Genomic DNA, 24,462 nt, shown 5'->3' with positions numbered 1-24,462 from the left:
CCATGCTGACCATTAGTGGCTAAGGCAGCTGAAAGATTGATCTTTCTTTTTTAAACCAAGACAGCAGATAAATCCGTGGTAAATTTGTGCTGTAGCTGCAGCTTATGGTTTGCATAATTACATGGTACAGATCTCCCATAAGGGTTTACTGAGCCCCTGCAGCGGAATGTAGTCCTTCACTACAAAACTGCAAGTGGTTAGAGGTTCAGATATGATATGAACTCTTTCTACCTGGCAAGCTAATTAAATTAAATAAACATCTTAAGTTCTACAACCATGACTCCTATGTCAAGAACCCTTTGAGGTTAAAGTCTACATTACTGAGTCAGCATTATAGCCTGTCTGTGTAAGGTTCAATGAAAAACACAGTATCTTCTGTGTAACATATAATGGAGTTGTCAGGATTGACAGCTGATACTGAACTTGTCAACATAAATCACTGTCAGATAACTGTGACTGATGGCTGTCATAACCAAACCATAAATGAATGGTGATGAAATGTTTAATGCTTTATATTTGCACAAGAAAGAAATATTAGTTAGTAGGTAAAAGAAAACAATCAGAGTATTGAAACAATTTCTGATTTTAGTGTCAGCTGCTTTTAAGATGTTAAGGTTCAGAAGCTTATTATCATCTTTAGCATTATTGATAATCTGTGTTGAAAAAGAAAGAGATGAGCAAAAGACAGAAATGGAGTAGTAGAGAAACAGAAATGGATTGCTCGGGGGTGTTGTGCATGTGAAAAGCAGCTGGAGAGGAGAGGAGGTTTACGTGGCAAGTGGAAACCATTTCAGTATTGCACATGGACTGAGGGAGTGTGTTTATATGTGCATACTTGCTGTTTTTATTTGAGCTGCATGTCTCTGGGGGTCTATGGTGTGTGTATGTGTCACTGCGCCTGTGTCTACGGGGGTGTTTCCATACTGTATGAATATATCTGTGCATATTTCCTGAGAGGAAAAGGGTTAATCTGTTTATGAGTTAGATGGTGGGTGTGTCAAGGAGTTTGTGTTTGTTTGTATTTGTAATGGATAAGATTGTAAACTTGCATAGGAAATCATTAAGGCAAATGAGCGCTTACAAATCACTTCCAAACAACCGTACACTGTTTCAGCAGATTTTTTTTATTTTTATTTTTATGAACAACTATTGAATACTAGGCTTCAACAAATTCCCATTTTTCTAGACTCATGCACAGTAAGTTTCACAATATATGACAGGCTTGTTGGGTTAGAGCATATTTATACAAAATTTTGAAAAAGTACTTTTTATATTGCAGTTCATTTCATTGATGCTAATGGAATCAAAATTGATTTTTTTTCCAAGTTACCACTTAGCTCTGGCAGGGTCAAGGTTTCACCGCCTGCAGCACTGAGCAGAGCCAACACAGGCTGCTCTGTTTCTGATAAGTGACTATTTGTCACAAATGAACTCTGGAAGCAGCTTCTTCTCACAAAATTATGTTCAAGCCAGAAAATTTTCTGCAATGTAAAAGATCATCAATATATTTTAAGGTGTGAGCTATGTTATGTTTTGATGTACTTGGTTTTCCTTCATTCTGTATCTTATCTTATACACTCTATAAATTTACAGTTTGACAGCTATTTGAAAACTTATAGTAGCAACATCCAGTGCAATAGTAACTTCTGAAGTTAAACGTAGCCTGTGGTGGTTCTTGCCTCCTGTTGCACTATGGAGCAGTTTTATTACATGTTTCCTTTTAGGCAGGTTACATAATACAAAGTCCTGCAATGATTTAATTTACTCCACTGTCAGCTGTTGCTGTTAAGGTTTCTAGAAATGTGAAAACAAATGCAAGGAAGCAAACATGCATGTAAACAGTGTATGTTTCAAATTCTTCCAAACCTTACTCTGGAGAGGTTTTACGAGAAAGGAAGTACACAATGTATTTTGCTGAAAACAGGGAAAGTAAACATAACAGAGAAACATCACAAGTTCCTTTTTTCAAATACTTTTTGAACGTGTTCTAAGTCTGCTTTTTTTTAAGCATTTACACCCTTTTCTGGCTTTAAAATACTGAAAGATCTGCAGAAAGTAAAGCTAATGAAGATATTGAACTGTTTTTAACAGCCCTGTGAAAGCTGTCTCACTGTAAGATGATTTGGGGGAAGGTTTTTGCACTATTTGTTTGTGGTCTGCTCCTGCTCCCTGAGGGCCACATACTGATTCAATGACATGAGTACATCTGTACAACATTGAACAGCAGTCCTGTGTCCCTTTCTAATCCAACTGCACATCTGCTGTTGATGAGCCAAACAAAGGCATTGCACTTTGCCAAATTTTATTTCTCTCAACTCAATTCTGCTTGTATGAAGTTATCCCAAGTTCAAAATATGACAATAGCTAATAAAGGCAAACTAAAAAAAAAAGTGGCAACAATATTATCAACTGTAACCTTTGATCCGGAAGAGTCTTCCATGAAGAAAAAAAATCCTTAATATAAATGGGTAGACTACACTTCCTGGATTCCTCCTGTTGGTGATGAATCACCAAAGTTCCTTACTGTCATCATCTCTGGATGGAGCTGATGATGGGTGAGTCGGGGTGGGGGTTGAATAGAGCTGGGACGTTTGGGAGTGCAAGGGTGGGAGCAGGAAGCACATGTATAAATCTGAGCGAGGAGAGATATAAACACAGAGAGTAGCTAATGGGCATATCTGATGGAAACGAAGCAGAAAATACTTTTGTTTTTAGGTTCATAAATACTTTACATCTATGTTTTGCATGTACAAACCATATAATATACATATAAACACATATGCAATCTCATCAAACTTTTGTAAACTTTTTTGTTTGACATACCACACTGCCAATATATGTTTGTGCAAGTTCACACACCAACCACCCCCAATTGCAGATGTAGCCTGTCAATACTTTTAACACTACTTTTGCTGTTAGCTACATATTATAGCCATTTAACCATTAGCTGTTTCAGCTTTTCTCTGGCTTGCTAAAGGACCTAATGCACTTTTTTAGCCTACCCTGTAGGTGGATATACTGTATACTATAGTTTCTCACAAACATGTATTCCCTGGCAAGTGCATAAATGCACTATAAAGTTTGTAAACCATATAAAATCAGCCTTTTCAGGTGTTGGTTGATGGAATTAAAATAATTTTATGAGCTTGAGGCATTCATTAAAACTTTCATTTGTCTACCGACAACACATTTAGAATTAGACCTATCCTGTCCAAGGCTGTTCCACCTCATTTTTCTCACACGTTCTTGTTCTGGCTCTGTCTTCCTGCTGTTGCAAAACATTTCATTTCCTGAATGAGGCTGAAATATTAGCTTTTGTTTTTCAGACCTATTGACTTTGCTGACAGTCTTTACCCAGTCACCTCAGGTCTCATATTTACTGTTCAACCCCAGCAGCAGTTAATTGTGTTTTTTAGATACCTCCGTTTGCATCATTTGACATAGATTATGGTTTTATGAGATCATGACTTGCAGAAGTTTATGTCTATCCTTCTTGGAATTAAATTGTTGATGTTTTTTTTGTTTATTTTGATAAGACAAGCTCCAAGATATCATGTGTATTTGGAACAAGCTTTCTGACAGATCATTATTTTATTTCAAGCCCAGAATCAGTTTTAAGTGAGCAACAGCACAAAATAAATCCATAAGATTGCTGCTTGTACAGATGGTTAATTGAGTAGTTGAGTAGTAGTGGGGAAATTATTGGTCATGAAAATGTAGTAGATCATCTGAAATGTATTCAGTAAAGGCACTGCATACTAATTAGTGTGTATATCCATTAAGTCAAGACCATACGTGAAGGGTACAAACTTTGATTTACATGCACTTAGATTTAGACATTTTGTCTCTTACCTTAACCATTTCTGCATTTAGACAAAATTTGACATATTTGATAGATACCTTTTAGTGTGGAGGAAAATTTACCTAGGAGCACTGAGTTAAAAATAAGGAAGGGAGTAAAAATGAAGTACAGTTGTGAGACTTTTTTCATTGGTAAACACCCTGTAGTAGTAAGAACCAAACAATGTTTGCGTCAGTCATTTTATGTTCTTGTTGACTCCACATTATTAGTGATCAGTTTTTATAGATTTTTGAGTTAAAACAAACCACTCAACCACACATTTCAAAGAATAATGTCAAACAAAATATCACTGTTTAATGTAACTAAAGTAATTGCTGTCATATTATACTTTGAAGAGCATAAAGGCGATACCCGGAATTTAAATAATATGTTCTCTCCAGAGTTTCTGCACCCAGCTTTGTGGTTTAACAAAACAGCTTGCACAAATAATGTGAAGCCTCATAAAACCACAGCCTGACCACAGTAATCCAGTGGCAGACTCTATGGCAGTTGTAGCATTTGAGGTGCAAATGGTGCTTTTGGAGTTTATCTTCATACAATCATAGTTTCTTGACATTTCTAATATAGTTCATGAATCAAATACAAAATATTATCCAGATAGAGAGAAATATTAATCTGTAGTCTCAAGGCCTGTCACTATGTCATCCTTTGGAGAACTGACAGCTTAATCCTAGTTCTCTTAATTATTCCTTATCTTAGTCTCAACCCTTCCATCTACTGGACTGAATTGTTTTATTTTCCATCCTCGGGATAAATTGGAGTTCCTCTTTCCAGACACAAAATGAGGTAAACACGTTTTGAAAAAAATTTTAATTTGGATTTTTTTCCTTCTTCTGGTGACATTATTTACCTGGGAATATTTGTAGATTACTAGAGACAAGAACTCTTTTTTTTTTTTTTTTTTTTTGTTCTCACTAACTGATAGTAGTTAATAAATCAATATTGTGATCATTGCAGTGTTTTCATTGTCGATCTTTTACTATTATTCAAACACACCATAAATGTATTTATTAGAATTAGAATCTATTGTAGCAACATTGTCATATTGGGTTGTGTCTGAATTCCTGCTGACGCCTGTTTATCTGCTTTTGTTTGTGCAGCTATAGTTGTTTGAGATTTTTCATGATTAAGACTATGGCTCAGTTAATGTAGCCTTCCAGCTGTTAGCCTAAGGGAGCAATGTTGTGGATATTTGTAATCTCGGCTAACATAGGCTCTTTATACGTTCTCACAAATGAAGACATCTGTTTCTGTTTGTGTAATTGGTTAGAGTGTGCTAAACACTGGTTAAGTTAGTAGATGTGATCATGTTATTAAAGCAGGCACAAACTGTGAAAAAAACTAAGTCACTGCTGGTGCTTATACGGTTAACTGAGCAAAGTAGACAAAAGAAGATTTCCATTGGCTACGCTGCACGCTGTAGTCAGAGCTCTAGTGTTTCATGGAGACAGAGGGCCATCCCTCTGAGCATAGCTCCAGCCCCTTCATCTGGTTCTATTTAAGGCTCCTAGTGCCGACTCTTATGACTGGTGTACACAACCCCCTACTCTTCCTCCAGTTCCAGCCCCAACTGAGGGGAAGGAGGTTTTTTTAGCAGATGGTTTATTTTCCAAGGGAAACCATTTCTTTCTCTCATTCTACTGTCCTCAGCTGGCTTTAGCTCACATTTCTATGGCTACTGCAGTGCCTTCTACTTTCTCAATGTTGCTTCTCTGTTAGTGTGTCTACTCGCATCTACTGACTTGGTCTCAGCTTTGTTGGACATTAAGAATGAAGCCCTATCAGTAACCCAGAATGGATTTCCTGCAGTTGACTGCTTAATTCTTCATCGTTTGGAGGAAGATTCTTTTCCCATACTTTCAGCATCTCCATTGCCCTTGATGTTGGGCTGGAGGGGGATGCAGCTCTATGGCTAGACTCTCAGGAAGATGCACTGAGCCCTGTGAATATTGTAATTGGCTGAACTCTACAGACAAAGTGGCCTATGGCACAACGGGTGCCAAGCAGTCGTTCTCGTGGGCCTATGGCTGGCAGCTGGCTGACAGCATGTTTTTTTCCATCAACCCCAGGTCTAGATGCTTCAGACCCCATGCTCCTGGAACAGTATGTGGTGGTGGCCAGTTACGAGAAACAAGAGCCTGCAGAAATCAGCCTTCAGGCAGGAGAGGTGGTCGACGTCATTGAGAAGAGCGAGAGTGGTAAGTAATCAAAACAGTTGCATAACACAGGCATGTTGAGCAAGTGTAGGCAGCATGCATGTTGTGTCAGTAACAACCATTTTTGTTATTTAGTCCGTAGTTTATCAGACATTGTGCCCCTTTCCCTAATTCAACTGTCTCACCTCCTTTGTCCACAGCATGCTAGCTATTACTTAGCCCCATCTGGAGGCTCGCTTTGGCCTGCAGTCAGCCCTGTTTTTTTTTCCACTGTTGGTTTAGGCTTAGTGCCAGAAAGTTCCCTCTAGCAAGAGGAATGTCTTCTAGACTTGAATTAATTATTATACCCCATTTTAATGGAAAGTCAAAAAGACATGCTGGATTTACAAATGCCAGCTGCAGAGAGCCCTTAGTCAGCTGTTTAGCCTCTGGAAAGTGCTAACAGACAAGGCCAAGATTGTACTTTAGGGTATACATGATGCACTTTGACAACACTGAATGTTTAATGAGTCAGTAGCGTGACATAAGGCACAACTTCATGATATTATAGGAATATGATGTGAATGTGATGATGCTTTTTAAATCTGTTGGTTAGAATTTTCAGTAAATATGGTGTACGTAGTTAAAATACAGTACACATAATTGTTTATTATTAATATCGGGAATATCAAATTGTGGGTATACTGTGAATTATTACTGACACACAGGTCTCAACAGTACCTGAATAACTTGCATTTTAAAGGTGAAGCTGTCATCTGAAGCACAAGAGTGACTGGAGAGGTATAGGCACAGTAACAGGGTCTGACATTCAGCTTTAATGGTGTGCTGAGAGGGTAAAACAGTAATGGGACTCATGTGTTCTTCAGAGGGAGGATGGGGAAAGGAAGACAGAGGAGGAAACAGTGACTGGGAGCAGCTGGACTTGGGTTTCACGAGGGTATGAGTGAAACACCATGCCACACTGGCCTTAAGGAAGAGGGTCTGTAGAGTGGGATTGCTTTGAAGTGTCACGTGTCATGCCTTTGGCTTCATGTATTTGTTTTCACTTACTGCTCCAGTAGGATTTCAACCCAATGGGGAGTCACCGTCAGGCAGATATTCCAACACCTTGAAGTCTTTTTATCTGGCACCATATATGAGAGCTTGGTCCTGTGCTTTTAAGTAGAGGCCTCTTCACTACAACATTTCAGCTGACCACTGTGCAAAGCTAGAGTTGTTGATCCGTTTGTTGATGATGCATGCAGAGTGTGATTTATGATTTCCAGGCCTCTATGTTTTTACTGTTGCTTGGTTTCCATGTTATTGCTCTCCATTATCCTCTTCTCTGATGCCAGCTATGTTTTGTTGCATTCATTCATCTCTGGTTAGGATTGATTTGTCATAAGTTTCTAGAAAGCAAAATAGTAGATGCCAAGCTTTTTAAAACACACCCTAAGGCTATTTGACAGCTTTATTATAAGCTGACAGACACTTTCACAGAGATCTGAAGTAAATACAACCCCACCTACATATTGCTGAGGTGACTGTTTCCAGCAGCTTTAACTGAAATCGTGACACCTCTTGCAATGGAAGTCAGCTAAAGCGGCTCCATTTGACTAGGTGACATCACTCCATGTCTCTTTGCCAATACTAACAAGACCAGGTGTGTGCTAAGAAGATTTCTGAGCTCATTTGATTTAGCATATATTCTCCTGCAGGATAACTACAAAGTTTTTAATGGTTTCTGACTGATTGAGCTCTGTATGGCAAAGTCCGGAATATGCTAATGGGTTAGAGGTACTGTTCAATTTGTTATAGAGGGGGATGCATTGATTCATTGTGCTTTGAGCTACAGTACAGTCACATTTAAACACACGTGGGTTTCCCTGCAAAGTCTCTGTATGCATTATGTATACTGTTGCTGTTATAATGTTGCTCTGTAATTTTGTATGAAAGCATGAAAGTGTGAGGGTGTCCACCCTAGCCCTTGAAGAGGAGTCCTGTTACTAATGCTACTGTACCATAGATATTTGCCGTGATCACTGCCCTTTGCAGTTACTTTTTCTTACCTTGGATTAGAGAATATATGGCTTTGACAGAGCAGTGAAACTAGGTCAGACCTATAAGAGAGCTCAGCTTTCTGCACTTTTCCAGCCTGTTGTCCCAAGGCGGTATTTTCTATTGCGCTGCCATGATGATACAGTTTGTTTCATGGCCTTTGTTTCAATTGGTCCAGTATTTTATATAGATTTCTGGCTGGTTGGGTCTGAAGTAAGTGTAGTATGTGGTAAATGAACAGTGTATACCAATGACTGCCTGATGACTTGTTATAGCATTCACTTTTTCTACAATAATACATTAAAAACACAGGAGTTAGTGTTTGCCAAGGATAAAAAAAAAATTAAATCTAAAAGAGTGCTGGAATTAAAATTAGTTTTATAATTATTAATTCTGTCCTCACTCCCTCTGCTGCTATTTTATTTGCTGGCTTAGGAGAAGAGAGTAGTGCAGGGGGAAACTTGGGGAGAAAATGGAAAAAGCCATTTCCTGCCAAAGTTAGTGGTTCAGAGAGGTTGGTTATTATAATGGCTTAATGGATCCTCCAGGATGCCTCCTCAGTTTACACTATATTGTAGAGATGTTAACCAAAGCTAAGATAGCTGCCTTGTTGGTCACTTCAAATGCTCTGTATTCAGTGGCTTAAACTTTAAATCTTTAATGGAGCAGTACAGTATGTAGGAAAGAAAGAGATCATTGGAAGTGCAATGCAGTTGATTTGCCGGCACCTTGAAGGGCAGTGTTACACTGAGTTCTATGTAAATCTGTCTTTGAAAAAATCTCTCTTTAGACCTCTCAAGATTGAACTTGATTTCATTCCAAGCCTAGATCAACCTCTATGAATTACAGTTTGGCAAATTAACTACAGGAATGCCTGTTGGCTTTGGAGAGGCCAGCTCTCTGCCTCCCCTGAGATCTCCTGGCACCACCCATTTGCAGTATGCATTGTATCTGTACTGCTCTATTTCCTTAAGCAGGGTGAAATTTTGGTTTGACAGTTCATTTAAGACAAGACACAAATTTTATGTCTAAAACTGCTGTTTGTCTTCTCACAAAAACTGATGATTTTAAGTTTGACAAATTTGAACCATAGAGAATCTAGGAGGTAATGGAGGCAACCTGCAGGTGATGCGAGACTGCCTGGCTGAAAATAAGTCAGATACTGGCAAGTTATGCAGGCCTGGCTGTCAGCATGGCATGATGGATGTACAGCATGTCTATTTTGCCTTCGCAAGAAAGATATACCAATACAATAATGACTCCACTCTTTGTCTCCAGGGTGGAAGCAGGATGATCTTAGGGCTCATCTCAGCAGGAACTTGAGAGCAGATTTTTTTGGGTTATCCTGGAGCTGAATTTACTGCAGACTTAAAAAGTTATTTAACTCCCCTTGAAGCCTTCAGTATACAGTTATGTGTTTCACCTAGTATAGCGCAGATTACAATTTATTATTATTAGGGTCTTTTGTCATAATACTAAGATGGTTAATGAGAAAACTGCAGTTATGTTGCAGTTTTCTTTTGCTAATGGCTAAAAGTTTCACAGTTTGGTATGTGCAGTTTCAGCAAATGACATGTTTTTTTGTGTAAAAGAGGAAAAACCCAGTGACCAATGAACTAACCAAAAACATGTTAGAGAAAACTTGCCAAGTGTTAAATATCACAGAACAGATGGGAGGCACATTATCCACTAATGATCCCCATCCTCCACATTCTGTCTGTTTACTATGGGGCATACTAATGACCATCTTAAGAAATTAAACTGATCCTGGAGGTTTGTAACTGGCATTTCAACATGCTTTAGATTTCTGTTACCTTATTTCCTTTAATTTTGTCACAGACAGATGCAGGCAGTGGTGATGTAGAACAGGAGCAATAACAGTATCTTAGAGCACAAATACTTCTAATAATAGTATAAAGAAATCAGACTGGAGCCAAAAAGGCGCCCCTCTCTCACTCAAGAATTCACCATTGAGTTGAACAAGCATTTTAAGGGGTGGGTTTTCAGACATTCAAGGACTGCTGTGTCTCCAAATCAGTGGAGCCTAGCACAGCTAGCAAGATGTGGGCTTCAGCATCATTGAGACTATGAGGGGATCCTTTCAGAAACTGCAAGGGAGTGAAGGTTGTTTCTTAGATCAACATTAGTTCTTAAAAGTCGTTTTGTATCGTTTTTTACCCCCCCCCAGCTCAGAGCCACCCACGTGATTGAAACCCAGTGTTTTATAAAAACTGGAAGTGTATGTATTGGGCTGGATACCTCCCCTTTGTGCTTTGATACTGGATCTACTGTTAATAAATACAGAAGCTGGAAATCAATGGGGTTTTCTTCTGCTCTACTCAACAGTGGTGTCAGATATCTGCAGGACTGCTGAACACTGCATTCCTCATCATTTCAGGTTGTAAAAAAAAGCCTCCTTTTGCTGCTGAATCTGTGGTTCTCATATTCATCTAGCACAGAATTACTCAACAGCACAAAAAAATTAAAATAAAAAAAAAAAAAACTACAATTTTGGGGTCTTTGTCTTGATATATTTTAGTGGAACACTAAGGAGCATTGCAATGTGGCATTGTGTGTATGCCATTGCTTAAGGATGTTTCAGACATGATCGATTGTATACACAGATTGCAGTAGAAAAAATTCAGAGTGGCATAAATCTAGTTTCTTGTTACAGCTAAGAATCTGGTGTTGATTACAGTAAAAATGAAGCACGGGCTAAATTTTCAGATTGCAGATACAGTATGAGAGGCAAATAGCACAGAAATGCTGCTCACTCTTAATCTACTGTATGTCTGTCTGCTGTATCAACACTTGCAGGGGGTTGTGTATGAAAACAGCTCATTGTTTTTCCAGCTTACATTTAAATATCGCTGCAAAACTTTCAACATACAGAACCATTTACCAGTATATTGATTTTACTAATAGTTAGTGAAAACAACAGCATTACATTTTCATAGGATTTTATTTCTAGCTCTAGTCTAGCTCTCTATGTTTCACACTGCCTAAATTAGGCAGACATTGTTACTTTCTTTTATTTTATTTATGGAAGGAGTTGTAATTGAGCAAGAATTTAACTTGCTATGACCAGAGTTTAGCACCTCACAGCAGATTCCCAAAGCCTAAATTTAGTTGCAAATTACCCTGTGCTCTGCTTGCAATATCTATTTTTTTTGTGTTGTCCTTGTACTGCAATACAACAGTGTTGTCAAGGCAAACTGTCTGGTTTCCTTTCCAAGTCTGTGACATTTGAGGTTGATGCCTGTGGTCATGATCCTATAGTGTGATGGTGGTACATGAGAGCCCTGCTAAAGGTTTGTGGGTTTAGCTATTGTCTTATGTAACCACTGACCCAAAACGATGGGGGTTAAAAAACTAAACTCTTCTCAAATGTTTTGACATTTTTTTTGATTTATTCAGGATGTTGACTAAGTAGCTAAAATCGTAATATTGAATCATGTTTAGCAACGTGTATTGCCAGTCAGCATTTGGCTGTGTTCATTTTTCCTTTGTGGTTAAAACTCTTCAGCAGATTTCCAAGAATTTGAACTTTTCCTTATGAGGATAGGGAGGCAGGGAAACATGGCAAAAAGCAGGTTGTGACATATACTAATCCAGAACAACATGAGGTGATTCACAAGTGAGTACATAAGTACAGACCTTATACAAAAAAGCAGCATATTTATTTCCAAATATACGGTACTTGGTTCACCTTTGTTCATCCCACATCTGTACAGATAATCCCTGCCATCCGGAAGAGAGGAAGAAAGAACACATTCCACATTAATCTTATTTCCATTACCCACAATTTTCCCTTTGAAAAGCTGAATCCACAACATCATTCAATCATCTCACAGGACCTGTCTTATAACTTTTTCACTACTGGATTTCACTGGTGTGAGCTTATTTTGCAGCTTTCTGATGTTAAATATGATCTTTTGTGTCTGATTAACAGAGATTTTATACCCAGCCGCACAAATTTGAACTCTTATATGTCGAATGAAGATGAATACATATCAGAAAACCATGGAATTTACTGTGATAATATATTACAGTTATAGTATAGTATGATAATAATGTGTGTATATATAAATATTAATAATGGCATTCTGCAAACTTGATCTCTTGGCAAAGACCCACAGAACAGCAGTTTTTTTTTTTTTTTGGTTTTGTTTTGTTTTTGAGTGACATCAGTTGAAAGTCTGTGTTGTCAAGAAGAATGTACAAATAATAATCCTACTGAGTATGAAGTTGACATGATCCAAAGAGTAAGAATCACAGTCTTGTCCCAGTCATCATAAAAGAATAACCCCCAACATAAAGTGCCATCCATCCATCAGCTAAACTTGCTCATCTTTGACATCATGAGGGGGCTGGAGCCAGTACCAGCTGACACAACATAAAGTGTGATATAAACAAAGCTAAAACACTGAATTAGATTATGTCCACCACAGACTTCCTCTAAATTGTATTTTTGTCATTTTGTGTTACCAATATACTTCAATTATGAAGCTGGATTTATGTAAGATTATGTGTAAAATAATGTTTAAGATGTCAGTTACTCAGAGTAATTCACTCCCATCTCCTCTGCGATGGCCAGGACACTGACATTTCTGCAATGTGTGTGCATTTTTTAAAAGTACTTTTATTGCTTCTTTTGAGGTTCATCGAACTCAGCCTAGGTGCCTGCCATATGCAAGGCAAGAAAGACTTAGCCATAAAGTAATAGCATATATTTATTCAAGACCTATAGCCAAGTGCTCCCAGTTAAGGTACATTCCTACACCTGATTTAATAGTTTCTTATATTTACTTATGGGTCAATGTGCTGAAGTGAAAGTGACAAGTCTTCCCAGGTGGCATGTCAGCATGAAAATTCCCAAATGCGAGGAAATCTGACATTTCTGACATTTTATCCTATTTAGTTTTATTATTATATTGTCCTATGATGGTCATTAAACTCGACAAATTTATTTAAATATTTTCAGTGACTTAATGTGAATTGCAGTATTTTGGTCCTGGTGTGCTTAGGTAACTTAAAATCCCCATATCAGTGTAATAAATGTCAAATTAGAGTTTACTTAATCTACTCAGGAGGTTTATGTGAAATGGAGTCATTTGGTTCTGGATGTTGATGACACCATTTTGTTTTTTAGCAGCTAGATGCTCTATCTGGTTTGTGCAAGAACTGATCACATTATATGGCTTGTTTCATCCTTGAGCCTGAGCCAGCATGGTGCTTAGAGCCAGACACTAACAGCATCCTCCTTTCCAGACCCACCCTCACAGTATACGAAACAGACCCATTATGTTCTTGCTTGGTAGCTTAGCTGGTTCATCGGGTAAATAATTCATCCTTCAGATAAATCACAAAGATTGCACTGGTAAATTATTAAAAAAAAGCCTGGCAAGATTTTCTCAGTTATTGTGAAATGAAAGCAGATCAAGGAATTGTTTCCTAGAACATTTCCTAGAACAGGCTATGATGCAGCAGGTGTAAAATCTGGAGTATTGTCAATTTCTACATTGTCTTTACAAAATAATTTCTCCACAGTAAAACATAGTATACCATACATATACATAACATAATGGAGTGAAAAAAAGTAAGTCTGTCTGTATCAGTATTTTTGACACATATATTACCATATAAAAAAACTTCCTGCTACCATCATCCTACGATACACTCAGCCTTCTTCATAAATTGTGTGTAGCTAAAATACCTCAAAGCACAATTTCTGTAGGTATATGTGCACTGCAGGTTTGGACCAGCTGCATATCCTCTTTACAGGCTGCTCAGACAGCTGTCACCCATATTGTATTCCAGTTACCACAACAAATAGTGTATGTGTTGCATGTACAGAGGACATTTTACTGTGCCAGCTTTGTCACTTTTGCTGCAGAGAGCTGACACAGTTTCACAAATGTGTGGGTGACGTTTGTGTGAAAGTTTAAAATGTTATGATTAGTGCACATATGGAATTTATATTTGCCACAAGGCCTTACAAAGTTCACCGTATCTAGTGCAGGAGTTCTCTGTACACTCACTTTATTAGGATCAGATTTGAAAGTGAAATGTATTTATGTTCAACTTTCCAGCTCGGGCGTTTGTCAAAGCAGTTGTTGCAGCATTGCAAATACAGTAGATATTTTGGCTCGTATCGGCACTTCAGAAAGGTTCTGCCCGCTGGACTCATGAGTGAGCCTGATGAAATGCAGGTTGAACAAGAACGCTTCATGAGTCAAGCTATAGCCAGGTGGCCCTCACTCTGAAGTTCTTGGCCCCTGTGTGTAGTTAAAGATTCTCTTGACAACACAATCACGTTCCTCATGTTCATTGATCTTTGCAGTTGATTTGAGATATTTGATCAAAATAGGGCTCAAATATAGTTTAACATTCAAAGTAATTTAACAGGATATATAAGGCAGTCAAAGTCATATCAACAGATGTCTCCTGTGTTCATTATCCCTTAAGTGATAAGGGATACATATTACAGATGTACTATTTCATTTGTCTTCATAGACATTTTTTATGTACTCTTTTTAGGGTGGGAATTTTATCATATACCCACGGTAAAACGATTGTATTGCTATGTAGTGCCATGTTCATTAATCGTTCATCCTGGACAGTATGCATCCAACATACTCCAGCTGATTTTTAGCCTCTGTGTGTTTCCACAGGTTGGTGGTTTGTCAGCACTGCAGAGGAGCAGGGTTGGGTCCCTGCTACCTATCTCAACTCCCACAGTGGCACACGGGATGACTTGGAGCTTGGTGCTTCTAAAGCTGGGGAAGGTAAGTCACTGCTAACTTCCCTTCCTCTGCCCACCCACACACACACACACACACACACACACAGAGAAACACAGCCGCACACACCACACACAGATGCCACCCTTGCCCTCAACCCCCAGGCTTTGATCTGTAACAAACTCACCCCTTCTCCACCACTGCCAGCCTACACTAATGTCTGACGCCGGGCTGGTGTGAAAACCTCTCTGTCTATGAGCCATCATAAACATGCTTGAACCGAGTGCAGATTCAGGCCTGGGTAAACAACAAGGAGGGGTGCCAGGAGAGACCAGACCATAGCCACTGAACTGATGTGCTGTATAGTAAAACACTGTATAGTAGAAACTTAACACAACATAAAGTGAGTGAGGTCATGAAAGAGGCATGTGTTTCCATCATTTATAATGAATAAAACATAAGGATAGTTTGAAATATGTTTTTAAATGATGGTTATCATCAATTAGATTAAGTTCTGATATAAATTATCCTATTTCATGCTATGTCTGCTTATCAGTATGGATTCCTGATCAATTACAGTACAGTAGTGTTACTATTAAATTTCATAAGATTATTGGAGTCAGAGAGGGATCCAAGACCCTGATAGAAAACACACTCTTTTAGGGTTTGGTCTGCCAGAACATAATGCTAACATGTGACGCTGAAGACAGCATCCAATCATGTAATCATCATGACAGCCCAGTCACTTATTAAACCACCTAAAGCAGTTCAAGCCGTCTCAGGGCAATAAAACTCAATTGATGTAACATTCTCAGATTCTCTTGGTTTTGATAGGTAGTGTAACAACTGCAGCTTATTTGTTAAGAGTTATGCAGCATTGTGTTACAGAAAACTCAAGAAACTTGAGGCACGGAAATAATTAAGTTGCATATTGCACTTCCAAACAAACGTTAAAATTTTCCAGCACCCAGGCCAAAACATTTTCTGTTGTATAATTGGTGCACTCTATAACAATAAGACCAAGGATTCCCTTGGTTTTGTATATCTTATGACTCCAGGATGGCAAGAGGAAGAGAATACATAATGCTGAACTGTGTTGCTGCTTAGCAATATGTGTAAAATGTTTAAGTGCTTGACCACACACAGGCAGAAATACCTAAATGCATACCGGCATATCTACCAATACTCTACCTGCTCTGTCGAGAGTCTGATATTCCCATGATTGCAAATTAAAGCATTCAGTGATGAAAAAGATTTTTCTAGTCATACATTAGATAATAGCCTCTTCTTTTATCATTTTGATATGTGACATAAGATCTCCCAGTAGGCAGAAATCATTCCCCTCTCCTCTGTTTTACCTACAAAAGGAAAAGGGGCACAACTCCAAACAGCGGCATTCTCTGCTGCTTTATTAATTGAATGGCATTCCTGCAGTGACAATGTGTGTCCCAGATGCTCTAATATGACAGGATGAGAACACCATGCTAACAACATCCTAATTACAAGCCACAGAGAAGATGTCTTGGCTTAACACTTTCTTTGTAACCTTCATCCATCCATTCCTATTGTCCACCATGTTGTGTTTTGTGGGCTTTTCTCCTCCATGTAAGCTAATAACGGGGCTCTTTTGTTTGGATCCTTGTCTTTTGCTTGCTGTGTGTTTGTATAACATTTGTGCTTGCTCTTCATGTCTCCCATATTTGTTTGTCATTGTCTGGTCGCCATGTGTGTTTGTCAGTTACTAAGCGACATAAGGCTCATCTGAAGAGGCTGGACCGGAGATGGACGTTGGGGGGTGTCATCAGCAGGCAGCAGAGCCGAGGTGAACAGAGACAGATGCTGCACCACCTCCCTCCTTCCCTCCCTCCCTTTGTTATTGTTTTCCACATCCAGTCCTAATAATTTTGTCTTATCACATGGCTCAACTTGACCCCCCCTCCACATACACACATTTGCTCAGTCTTGCGTTCTCTCCCAGCAAATGCATTTATTACGAGCCATAATCAACCACCACTAACCACTAACTGAGCTTAATATGAAATGAGCCTGGAAAGTAAAGGTGAAATCAACAACTTTATATATACCAATTATTGATGTTAAGCTAAAATTAGATTACAAAATTGCTCCATGTAAGCACTTTTGTTATAATTAAACACTGTATGCCAAAACCAATCTTCTCAGAAAAACAGAAAAAAATACTACCCACTCATCTAAAAGGAGTTGCGTAATAGACTTTGGAATGTCTTATGCTGCATTTTAGAGCCATATTTTGTTCTTTTATGAGCAAATGAAGCATGTATGTAGTTTTCTAATGAGTCTGTGATGCACTAAAGTGTGGTAGAAACAGATATTTATCCTGCTTTGAGGCTGCTAGTAACAAACACTGACAGATAAACAACAATCCTTAATATCTTTTACTTAGCTAGTAAAAAAAAGATCACATTCTAAATCACAAACTTGCACATGTTTTTCTTACCAAGGCCAAGGGTTAGTTTTTTTTCACAGGAGATGCATTTGGACTGTTGACAGAGAAGTGAGGACAGGCTATTGAGTTCAGCCCAGGCTTGGCGCTTGGCAGTGGATCCAGCTCTCTGGAGTGGAGAGAGAGTTGTTTCCACCCTAGGACTGAAATTCTGCTTTGTGTTAAAAAAAAGCCTATTTTGCTGACTCCACAAGAATAATTTATAACACTGATGCAGGCGATGCATGTTGTGGCTAACATAACATCTGATTCAGAGTTTCCCTTCATTGCACTGCTGGATATTGTTTGAAAGTGGAGGTTGGTGAGCGGAAAACCTTCTACCAGCCCTGACACAACGAAGCCGGAAGAACCAGGCAAAAGGAAAATAAAGTGTACAGAAATATCCTTTATTCATGGAACCTGCTGGTGTTTTTGCAAGTTAAGGTCTATCCCACACCCATTGAGGTTCTAAACAACCTTGGAAATGGGTGGAGAAAAGGAATACAGAATAATTTGTCACCAAAATGTTGATTCCTGTGTACCAACTATGAGGACAGCATACAGAGAAATGATTCTTGTACTCCATTTCTTGTGAACACATCTTCTTATGCTGCCTGTGTTTAGACAGGAATTGCCATAATGACAGGAAATTATGTCTTTGCACTGCCCCTTGGCCTCATGGGAGTACATAAATCAGCATGGAGCCTCTGCTCTCTATTATATGCTGAGTTAGGAAACGCTCTCTGTCACAAAGCCAAGGACACTGTCTATGGCTCGCCCCATGCACTGTATTTACCTTGGTCACTAACCTTTCTGAAAGCAATTCATATATGTTAGAGGTAGTTGATGTTTCACACTGAAGGATTCAGACTACTCCTCTGCATTTAATGGCAATTTTTTGGCTTAGAGAGCCACAAGCCAGGGACACTCAGGTGTAGAGTAGCTACTTTAAAGCAGGGTGACACACATTCTGACTGTTGAGCTGATTATAATGATTATTTGGGCATGACCATAAATCAGACTATGTTTTCCCAGGTTTGTTATGGTTTGGGTCAGGTGGTACTGACAGTTAACTGATATAATAATATAGAGTGTGATATGCAAATATTCTAATAAGCTCTAAGATCCATTTGCTGTCATCAGCTGTGTCTCAACCTTTAAAGAACAGTATTTCAAGTCTGTCTGAAAACAATGCTCACATGTTGAAATGTATGATGAAATCATTTCTGGCTGTTGTTATTCCATCACACTATATTGGGTAACAGAATCTCTTGTATTTTGAAGTGTTGGGGGACAAAACCTAGTCTGAGGCCGTCAAAGCAAATGTCTCCCAAAATAATCTTATTTTTTCCCACATTTCCTTTATGTCTTTCTTTAGACAATGTTTCTTTGCTGAGCTGTGGTGCAGGGACATTAACAGAAAATACTGTAATGTTAGAGGAAACCTGTTGGATTTGGATTGTTTTAATCTACCTTTGGTTGGGCTTCAGAATTCATTTTTCCATAAAAATGCAACTATGAATTTTTTCCTCCATGACTTTTCTAGAAATTACTTTAAGAGAGGTTCTCTGGAAGTCAGTTTGTAACTAACAGTACTTTCAATTAACATTTCATCATGTGAATATTACTTTGAGACAGAGGCCACCAGGGTAAGACTGTGACAATAATAATAATGATGCTAAAACTGAGTGACTTTTTTATTATATATTGGTAAACAGAAAATATACAGTACATCACACTATCAGTGTCACTTCAGAGAAATACTATGCATAATGCAATGATGTCAAAATATTTTTTTCTAAATTCAGGAAATGAATATGTCCTGTAGTTATTCACTGCATTATAAAGTTCTCTCTGTTTCATGAAAACATTTATAGACAAATTTCATGTGCCAAAGAACATTTTAAGGCACACACAGAGCACATCTACTCACACATCTGGCAGCTGAATAAAATGCCAGAAAGCATTTGGCAGAAAAGAAGTTCCATTTTGTGTTAAAGAACAGATACACCTCTGCTCCAATTTCATATTAGAAAATTGATGCCAATATATTACAAGAGGATTTATCATTACATATTACTATTAACCCTTTTCTCTTTTTGCAGTATGCTCATATGAATATAAAGATTCTATAGACAAGACTTAAAGTTTGCAAGACTAGAAAATACACTCCTTTTTCAAGTGATTATATTGTTTTCAAAAATTCTACATGCCTCAGAATTTTAACTGTGCTGTCATTCTCTGGCTGGCTTTGACAGAAGAGAAGTACATAACAGTGCAGCCCTATTCTAGCCAGGGCAAGGATGAAATTGCTTTTGAGAAAGGAGTCACTGTGGAGGTGATTCAGAAGAACCTGGAAGGTTGGTGGTTTATCAGGTAAGGTCCTGTACATTTGCTCCAGACATTTTTTACATCTTTCATTACAATTTTTTTTTTTTTTTGAGTATTTTTTCATCCAACTTAATTGACAGGTATCAGAATAAAGAGGGCTGGGCTCCGGCCTCTTATCTAAAGAAGGTGAAGGATGACTTGTCTCCCCGTAAGAAGACTGTTACAGGCCCAGTGGAGATCATTGGCAACATTATGGAGATTAGTAACTTGCTTAACAAGAAAGCCCTGAGTGAGAAAGATGTACAGACTGAAGGTGTCCCAGAGAGCCCCCAGGTGGCTAGGAAGGAGATCAGCTTGCCAATTCCCTGTGGTGACTCCAGCCCTGTTAATTCCCCACAGGATGGAAAAAACAAAACAGAGCCTGGCTCACCAGCTGTAGCCCGCATTGCCCCTCATCGAGTGGAAATTGGTTAGTCATGTCACTGAGAATGCTTGAATTTCTATCACTTCAGTTACTTCAATTTTTTTTCATCATTAAGTAAAATTAAATTAATAAAAATTAAAGCAAACTGAAATAAACAATTGTATGATTTTTCTCTTTCATTGTTTCACAGGTTCCCCAGTTCTCAGGCAAAAACCTCCTCCTCGTAGAGACGCAACCCTTGTAAGAGTAACATTGTAGTTGCAGCCATCCATCTGGTTTTATATATATGTATATAGTATACATATATAGTAGTATTGTATACATAATGGTGTGTACAAATAGTAGCATAAAAGTAGTATGCAACTAAGAATACAGTACAATAATGTACAAAATATATTAAAGCTGGACTGATGTACAACAGTAGATTAAATGTACCACTAACATTAAGTCTAACATTGTCGATTTCATTTCTGCTCAGGGATTTCAGTTGCCTTCCCCACCTGAGCCCCCTACAGTTGAAGCAGAGTACTACACCATTGCAGATTTCCAGTCCTGTATATCTGATGGTATCAGTTTCAACGGTGGACAGAAAGCAGACGTAAGAATTCTGACAAACAAAGTAGCTTACCTCTAGGAGATAATCGAACCTAAAATGTATACAGGTGTCTTCATAGAAAAACTAAACACTTTCTTGATATATTTCAGGTCATAGAGAAGAACTCTGGTGGTTGGTGGTATGTTCAAATAGGAGACAAGGAGGGCTGGGCTCCCTGCTCTTACATTGATAAACGTAAAAAGCCCAACCTAAATCGCAGAACAAGCACTCTCTGCCGCCCTAAAGTTCCACCCCCAGCCCCTCCTGTCAAAAAACAAGACTCAGTGGAGACTGCACCTCCCAGCAGCCCTGGGTCTGAAGCTCCAGAGTCCCCTGTCTCTCCAGGAAGACCAGTGTATGAAGAGCCAGAATATGATGTTCCTGCCATTGGCGATCTAGACCTAGAGTCTGAGTTTGAGTTTCTAAGAGGAGAAAGTTCTTTGGTGAATGGCAAGAATGAGGATACTTCCTCTGACAAAGGATCTCATGTGTCCTCCAAGCCTTCTCCAGCTTCATCGCTCCACAGCGCCTCCTTCAAGATGGGTGAATCATTTGAAGATGGCCACGAGGCAGAAGGGGAGCCTGAGGGAGAGGAAGAATGTATCTATGAGAATGATGGCTTCCGGCCCTTCAGAGAGACCCCAGAAAGGCAGTGCAGCAGGGACTCTAATTCCTCCAAGACAAGTGTTTTGTCAGAAGGTGGTAAGACTTCAAACCCACTATCAAGTGGCTGGAGACCAGCAGGAAATAAGCTCAAGATCGAACTGAATGGGAACAAAGCAGAAGAGGCATCCGGTCCTAAATCTGCCTCCACTGAATCCACGCCAGATCTACAGAGACCAAAGAAAGACCAAGACGAAAGTAAAGTGTCCTCTTCCACTAAGTGTTCCTCTAAACTGAAACCAGTGGTGAGGCCTAAACCACAGCTAGCCAAGGCATCCAGTGCTGAAAAGATGGACATCAGCACTTTAAGAAGACAATTGCGACCAACAGGGCAGCTGAAAAATGGCAACAAAATTAAAGGTGAGGACTCTGAGACAGCTTCAGTTATCTCCTCTGAGGATTCCTTCTCATCTCAGAGCACATCCGATCTTTCCTCCATCTATTCTAAAGGCAGCCGGGGAGACTCTGACCTGGAAGGCTGTAGCCTGTATCGCACCACAGATCCCTATGAGAAAGTCCAAGAGTCTGAGATCAGTTTTCCTGCTAGAGTGGAGGTGGAAGTGCTGGAGAAGCAGGAGAGTGGCTGGTGGTATATTCGCTGGGGAGATGCAGAGGGTTGGGCTCCAACTTACTACCTGGAGCCGATCAGGCAACAAGATGACATGGCAGGGTCCGAATCCGATGGCACCCCGACTAAACCTGGAAGCCTCAGCAAGTCCAATAGTCTGGAGAAGAATGAAAAAAGGGTGCAGGCACTGAACAATATCAACCAAAACCTGAAGAGAGTGATGCCACCCATTCCATCCAAGCCTCCAGGTGGCCTGTCCAAACCTACCAGCTTGTTCAGTTCACAGAAGCATAATAGTGCCAAACAACAACAGGTTGTCAGACCTCAGTCTGTCTTCATATCAGCTCCAATCAGGGATGGTCGCAGTCCTGTTGGCTCTCTCAGGAGAAACGAGTCCCTAAACTCTACAGACCACCCTCGTGCCAGCCCCACAGTGCGACGCAATGCCTCTTTTGGTACTGTGCCACGCAGCCTGGCACCAAACAACATAACACTGCCCAACAGGAATCGATCTGCTACGGGTAGCTCAGAATCTCTCGGCCTTAGCTCGCAGAAGAATGCCCTCCCTGTATCCACAGTGAAACCCAAGCCCCACATCATCCATAACAACCTCAAAGAGGTATATGTCTCCATAGCAGATTACCATGGTGATGAGGAGACCATGGGATTTCCTGAGGGGACTTGTCTGGAAGTCCTGGAAAAAAACCCTAATGGATGGTGGTACTGCAAGGTTCTGGACAATGGCAGACCAAGAAAAGGATGGGTTCCCTCAAATTACCTCGAGAAAAAGCACTAGCATTCATGTGTGGAGCTGGCAGAGCTCTGAACATGTATGTAAAGACTACTCAAACAGATGCATTTATTTTTTAAAAAAGCTAACCCTAAGATGTTAAGTAACGATTGAAATCTTACCCGGTACCTTTGCCAAAACAAGCAGTCAGATCAACTTGTGACTTTGAAATGAAATGGGACATTTGGTAAAATAACTCTACATGATTGAGACTTTGCATTAGGAGAAATATACTGACTTTACCTGATGTGACACAGACAGAGTGAACACCAGAACGCAAATGAATGAATAAATGTTATTCTCCAGTGGTTACCTTTAACTTGAAATTAGACGTCATTTTGTGTTCACTGCTTGAACTGTTTTATAATGTCATTTTAAAAAAGCATTTAAAGCTTACTGCATGTTTCAAATGTTTCATTATACCGACGATGCCTTGAGCTGTTGAAATTAAACTTGTTTTTCCTTCTTTACTTACAGAAAATCTCAGTTGTTGCCAAAGCTGCTTTGTGTTAGTCTCATTTTGGTGCTGTCTGTTTGCATGTTTTTTTTTATACCTTTTTATACTGTATGTCACCTTTATGTGAAATATTTTATCCATTTAATTATGTAATATTGTTCTAATGAAACATTTTGTGAGCATCTCTGATTATGAACGTACTTTCTTACCCTTAAATGTAAAAAACAATCCTTATGGGTCTCCCCTGAACCTTATAGCCATTAAATAATTTCTGTTGTTGTTCTTGTTTGTCATTTCAGGGGCTAATTGTCTGAAATTTAACTTCCCTCGCATCAGTGAAACCCATATTTATTCATTACATAAAAATTGTATTACTTATTTTATTACTATTTTTACTGATAAAAAAAAATCACAATTGCTTAAACATTTTAAAGAACTGCTCTATTAATCATGATAACTTTTTGAATTTCTGCTGGGCAGTAAATTTGACATACAGTAACTATCTGCAGTAGTACATGGATGCTCACTTTTGTTTATGTTAACTGTGTGACCAATGGTGATAACTGAAGTGCCAAAAGAGTGAATTAAATAAATGCACTTTTGAAGAATTATGAGTAGTTTCTTTTTTTTAATTTTACATTTGTTATTATTGTTTTCCCTCATATCATGTTTGCATCTTTGACATACAATTAACGGTATTCATTATATAAAACGAGGATTTTGTTACAAACAAATTAATGTCAGTATTTATATTAATCGAGTTTTGGTCACGTTTTGCAGAAGCTGGACGTCTGATATATTTATTATTTTCACATAGGTTCTTCATAAACTACTTATTGCTTTTAGCTAATCAAAGGGAATATAATGGAGATTTATAACAGGGCATCACGGTTATATTAAAGTGCAATTTGCAAATGAATGCTTTTACAAAATGTGTAATTGGAGATCATCATCTGAAGAGTAAATGCGACACATAAAGGCCGAAACTCAGAGAAAAAGCAAAGCTGTTAAAAACTCCGTGTCCCATCACTGAGCGTCAAATGACGTCACAAAAGTGAGTCGACGTGCTGGAATTTAGAAAGCTAAGGGGTCAGCAGTTTGGTGGGTGTTTTTTGTAGTTTTGTTTGTTTTTGTTTTGTTGTTTTTCCATCGTAGTGAATTGTTCAGTGCGTGGTGCATGTACTCCGTCCGTGGTTCGATGAGGAACGGATCTACCTTTGATACCTGGGTGCACCTGTGCAGGTGAAGAGACTTTACTGCTGCACCTGTGTGGAAAAACGCGGCGGCGTACAGCGCATATTTCGCGCAGGAGGAAAATGTTTTCATTATGGGATGTCAGCGACAGGCCTGCCTGAGTGAACCGCGAGCTGTGTAC

General features: G+C 39.0%; 2 protein-coding genes across 9 annotated transcripts in view; one reads left to right on the top strand and one right to left on the bottom strand.

Annotated features, from left to right (window-relative positions):
- The window catches only part of LOC113131984 (SH3 and PX domain-containing protein 2A), a 44,457-nt gene extending 20,762 nt beyond the window's left edge, over positions 1-23,695 (top strand). For 4 of the 8 annotated variants that reach the window (XM_026309776.1, XM_026309777.2, XM_026309778.2 and 1 more), the window contains 8 exons: positions 5,932-6,060; positions 14,730-14,843; positions 16,537-16,620; positions 19,518-19,635; positions 19,731-20,059; positions 20,205-20,254; positions 20,493-20,612; positions 20,720-23,315. In XM_026309776.1, coding sequence (XP_026165561.1) covers positions 5,932-6,060; positions 14,730-14,843; positions 16,537-16,620; positions 19,518-19,635; positions 19,731-20,059; positions 20,205-20,254; positions 20,493-20,612; positions 20,720-22,636 — 2,861 coding nt within the window. In that variant the 3' untranslated portion in view covers positions 22,637-23,315. Of the gene's footprint in view, positions 1-5,931; positions 6,061-14,729; positions 14,844-16,536; positions 16,621-19,517; positions 19,636-19,730; positions 20,060-20,204; positions 20,255-20,492; positions 20,613-20,719 lie in introns of all 8 variants that reach the window. The other 4 variants (XM_026309774.1, XM_026309773.1, XM_026309775.1 and 1 more) reach the window with 3 other exon arrangements.
- Positions 2,570-24,462, bottom strand: part of LOC113131985 (E3 ubiquitin-protein ligase NEURL1-like) — a 55,005-nt gene continuing 33,112 nt past the window's right edge. The window contains exon 7 of the transcript XR_003295859.1: positions 2,570-2,632. The gene's annotated coding sequence lies outside the window, so the exon portion shown is untranslated. The remainder of the gene's footprint in view (positions 2,633-24,462) is intronic.

The sequence above is a fragment of the Mastacembelus armatus genome, chromosome 15, assembly GCF_900324485.2.
Source record: "Mastacembelus armatus chromosome 15, fMasArm1.2, whole genome shotgun sequence".
Classification (NCBI taxonomy): Eukaryota; Metazoa; Chordata; class Actinopteri; order Synbranchiformes; family Mastacembelidae; genus Mastacembelus; species Mastacembelus armatus.
Note: the sequence above shows the minus strand (reverse complement) of the source record. Positions and strands in the feature narration are given on the sequence as shown.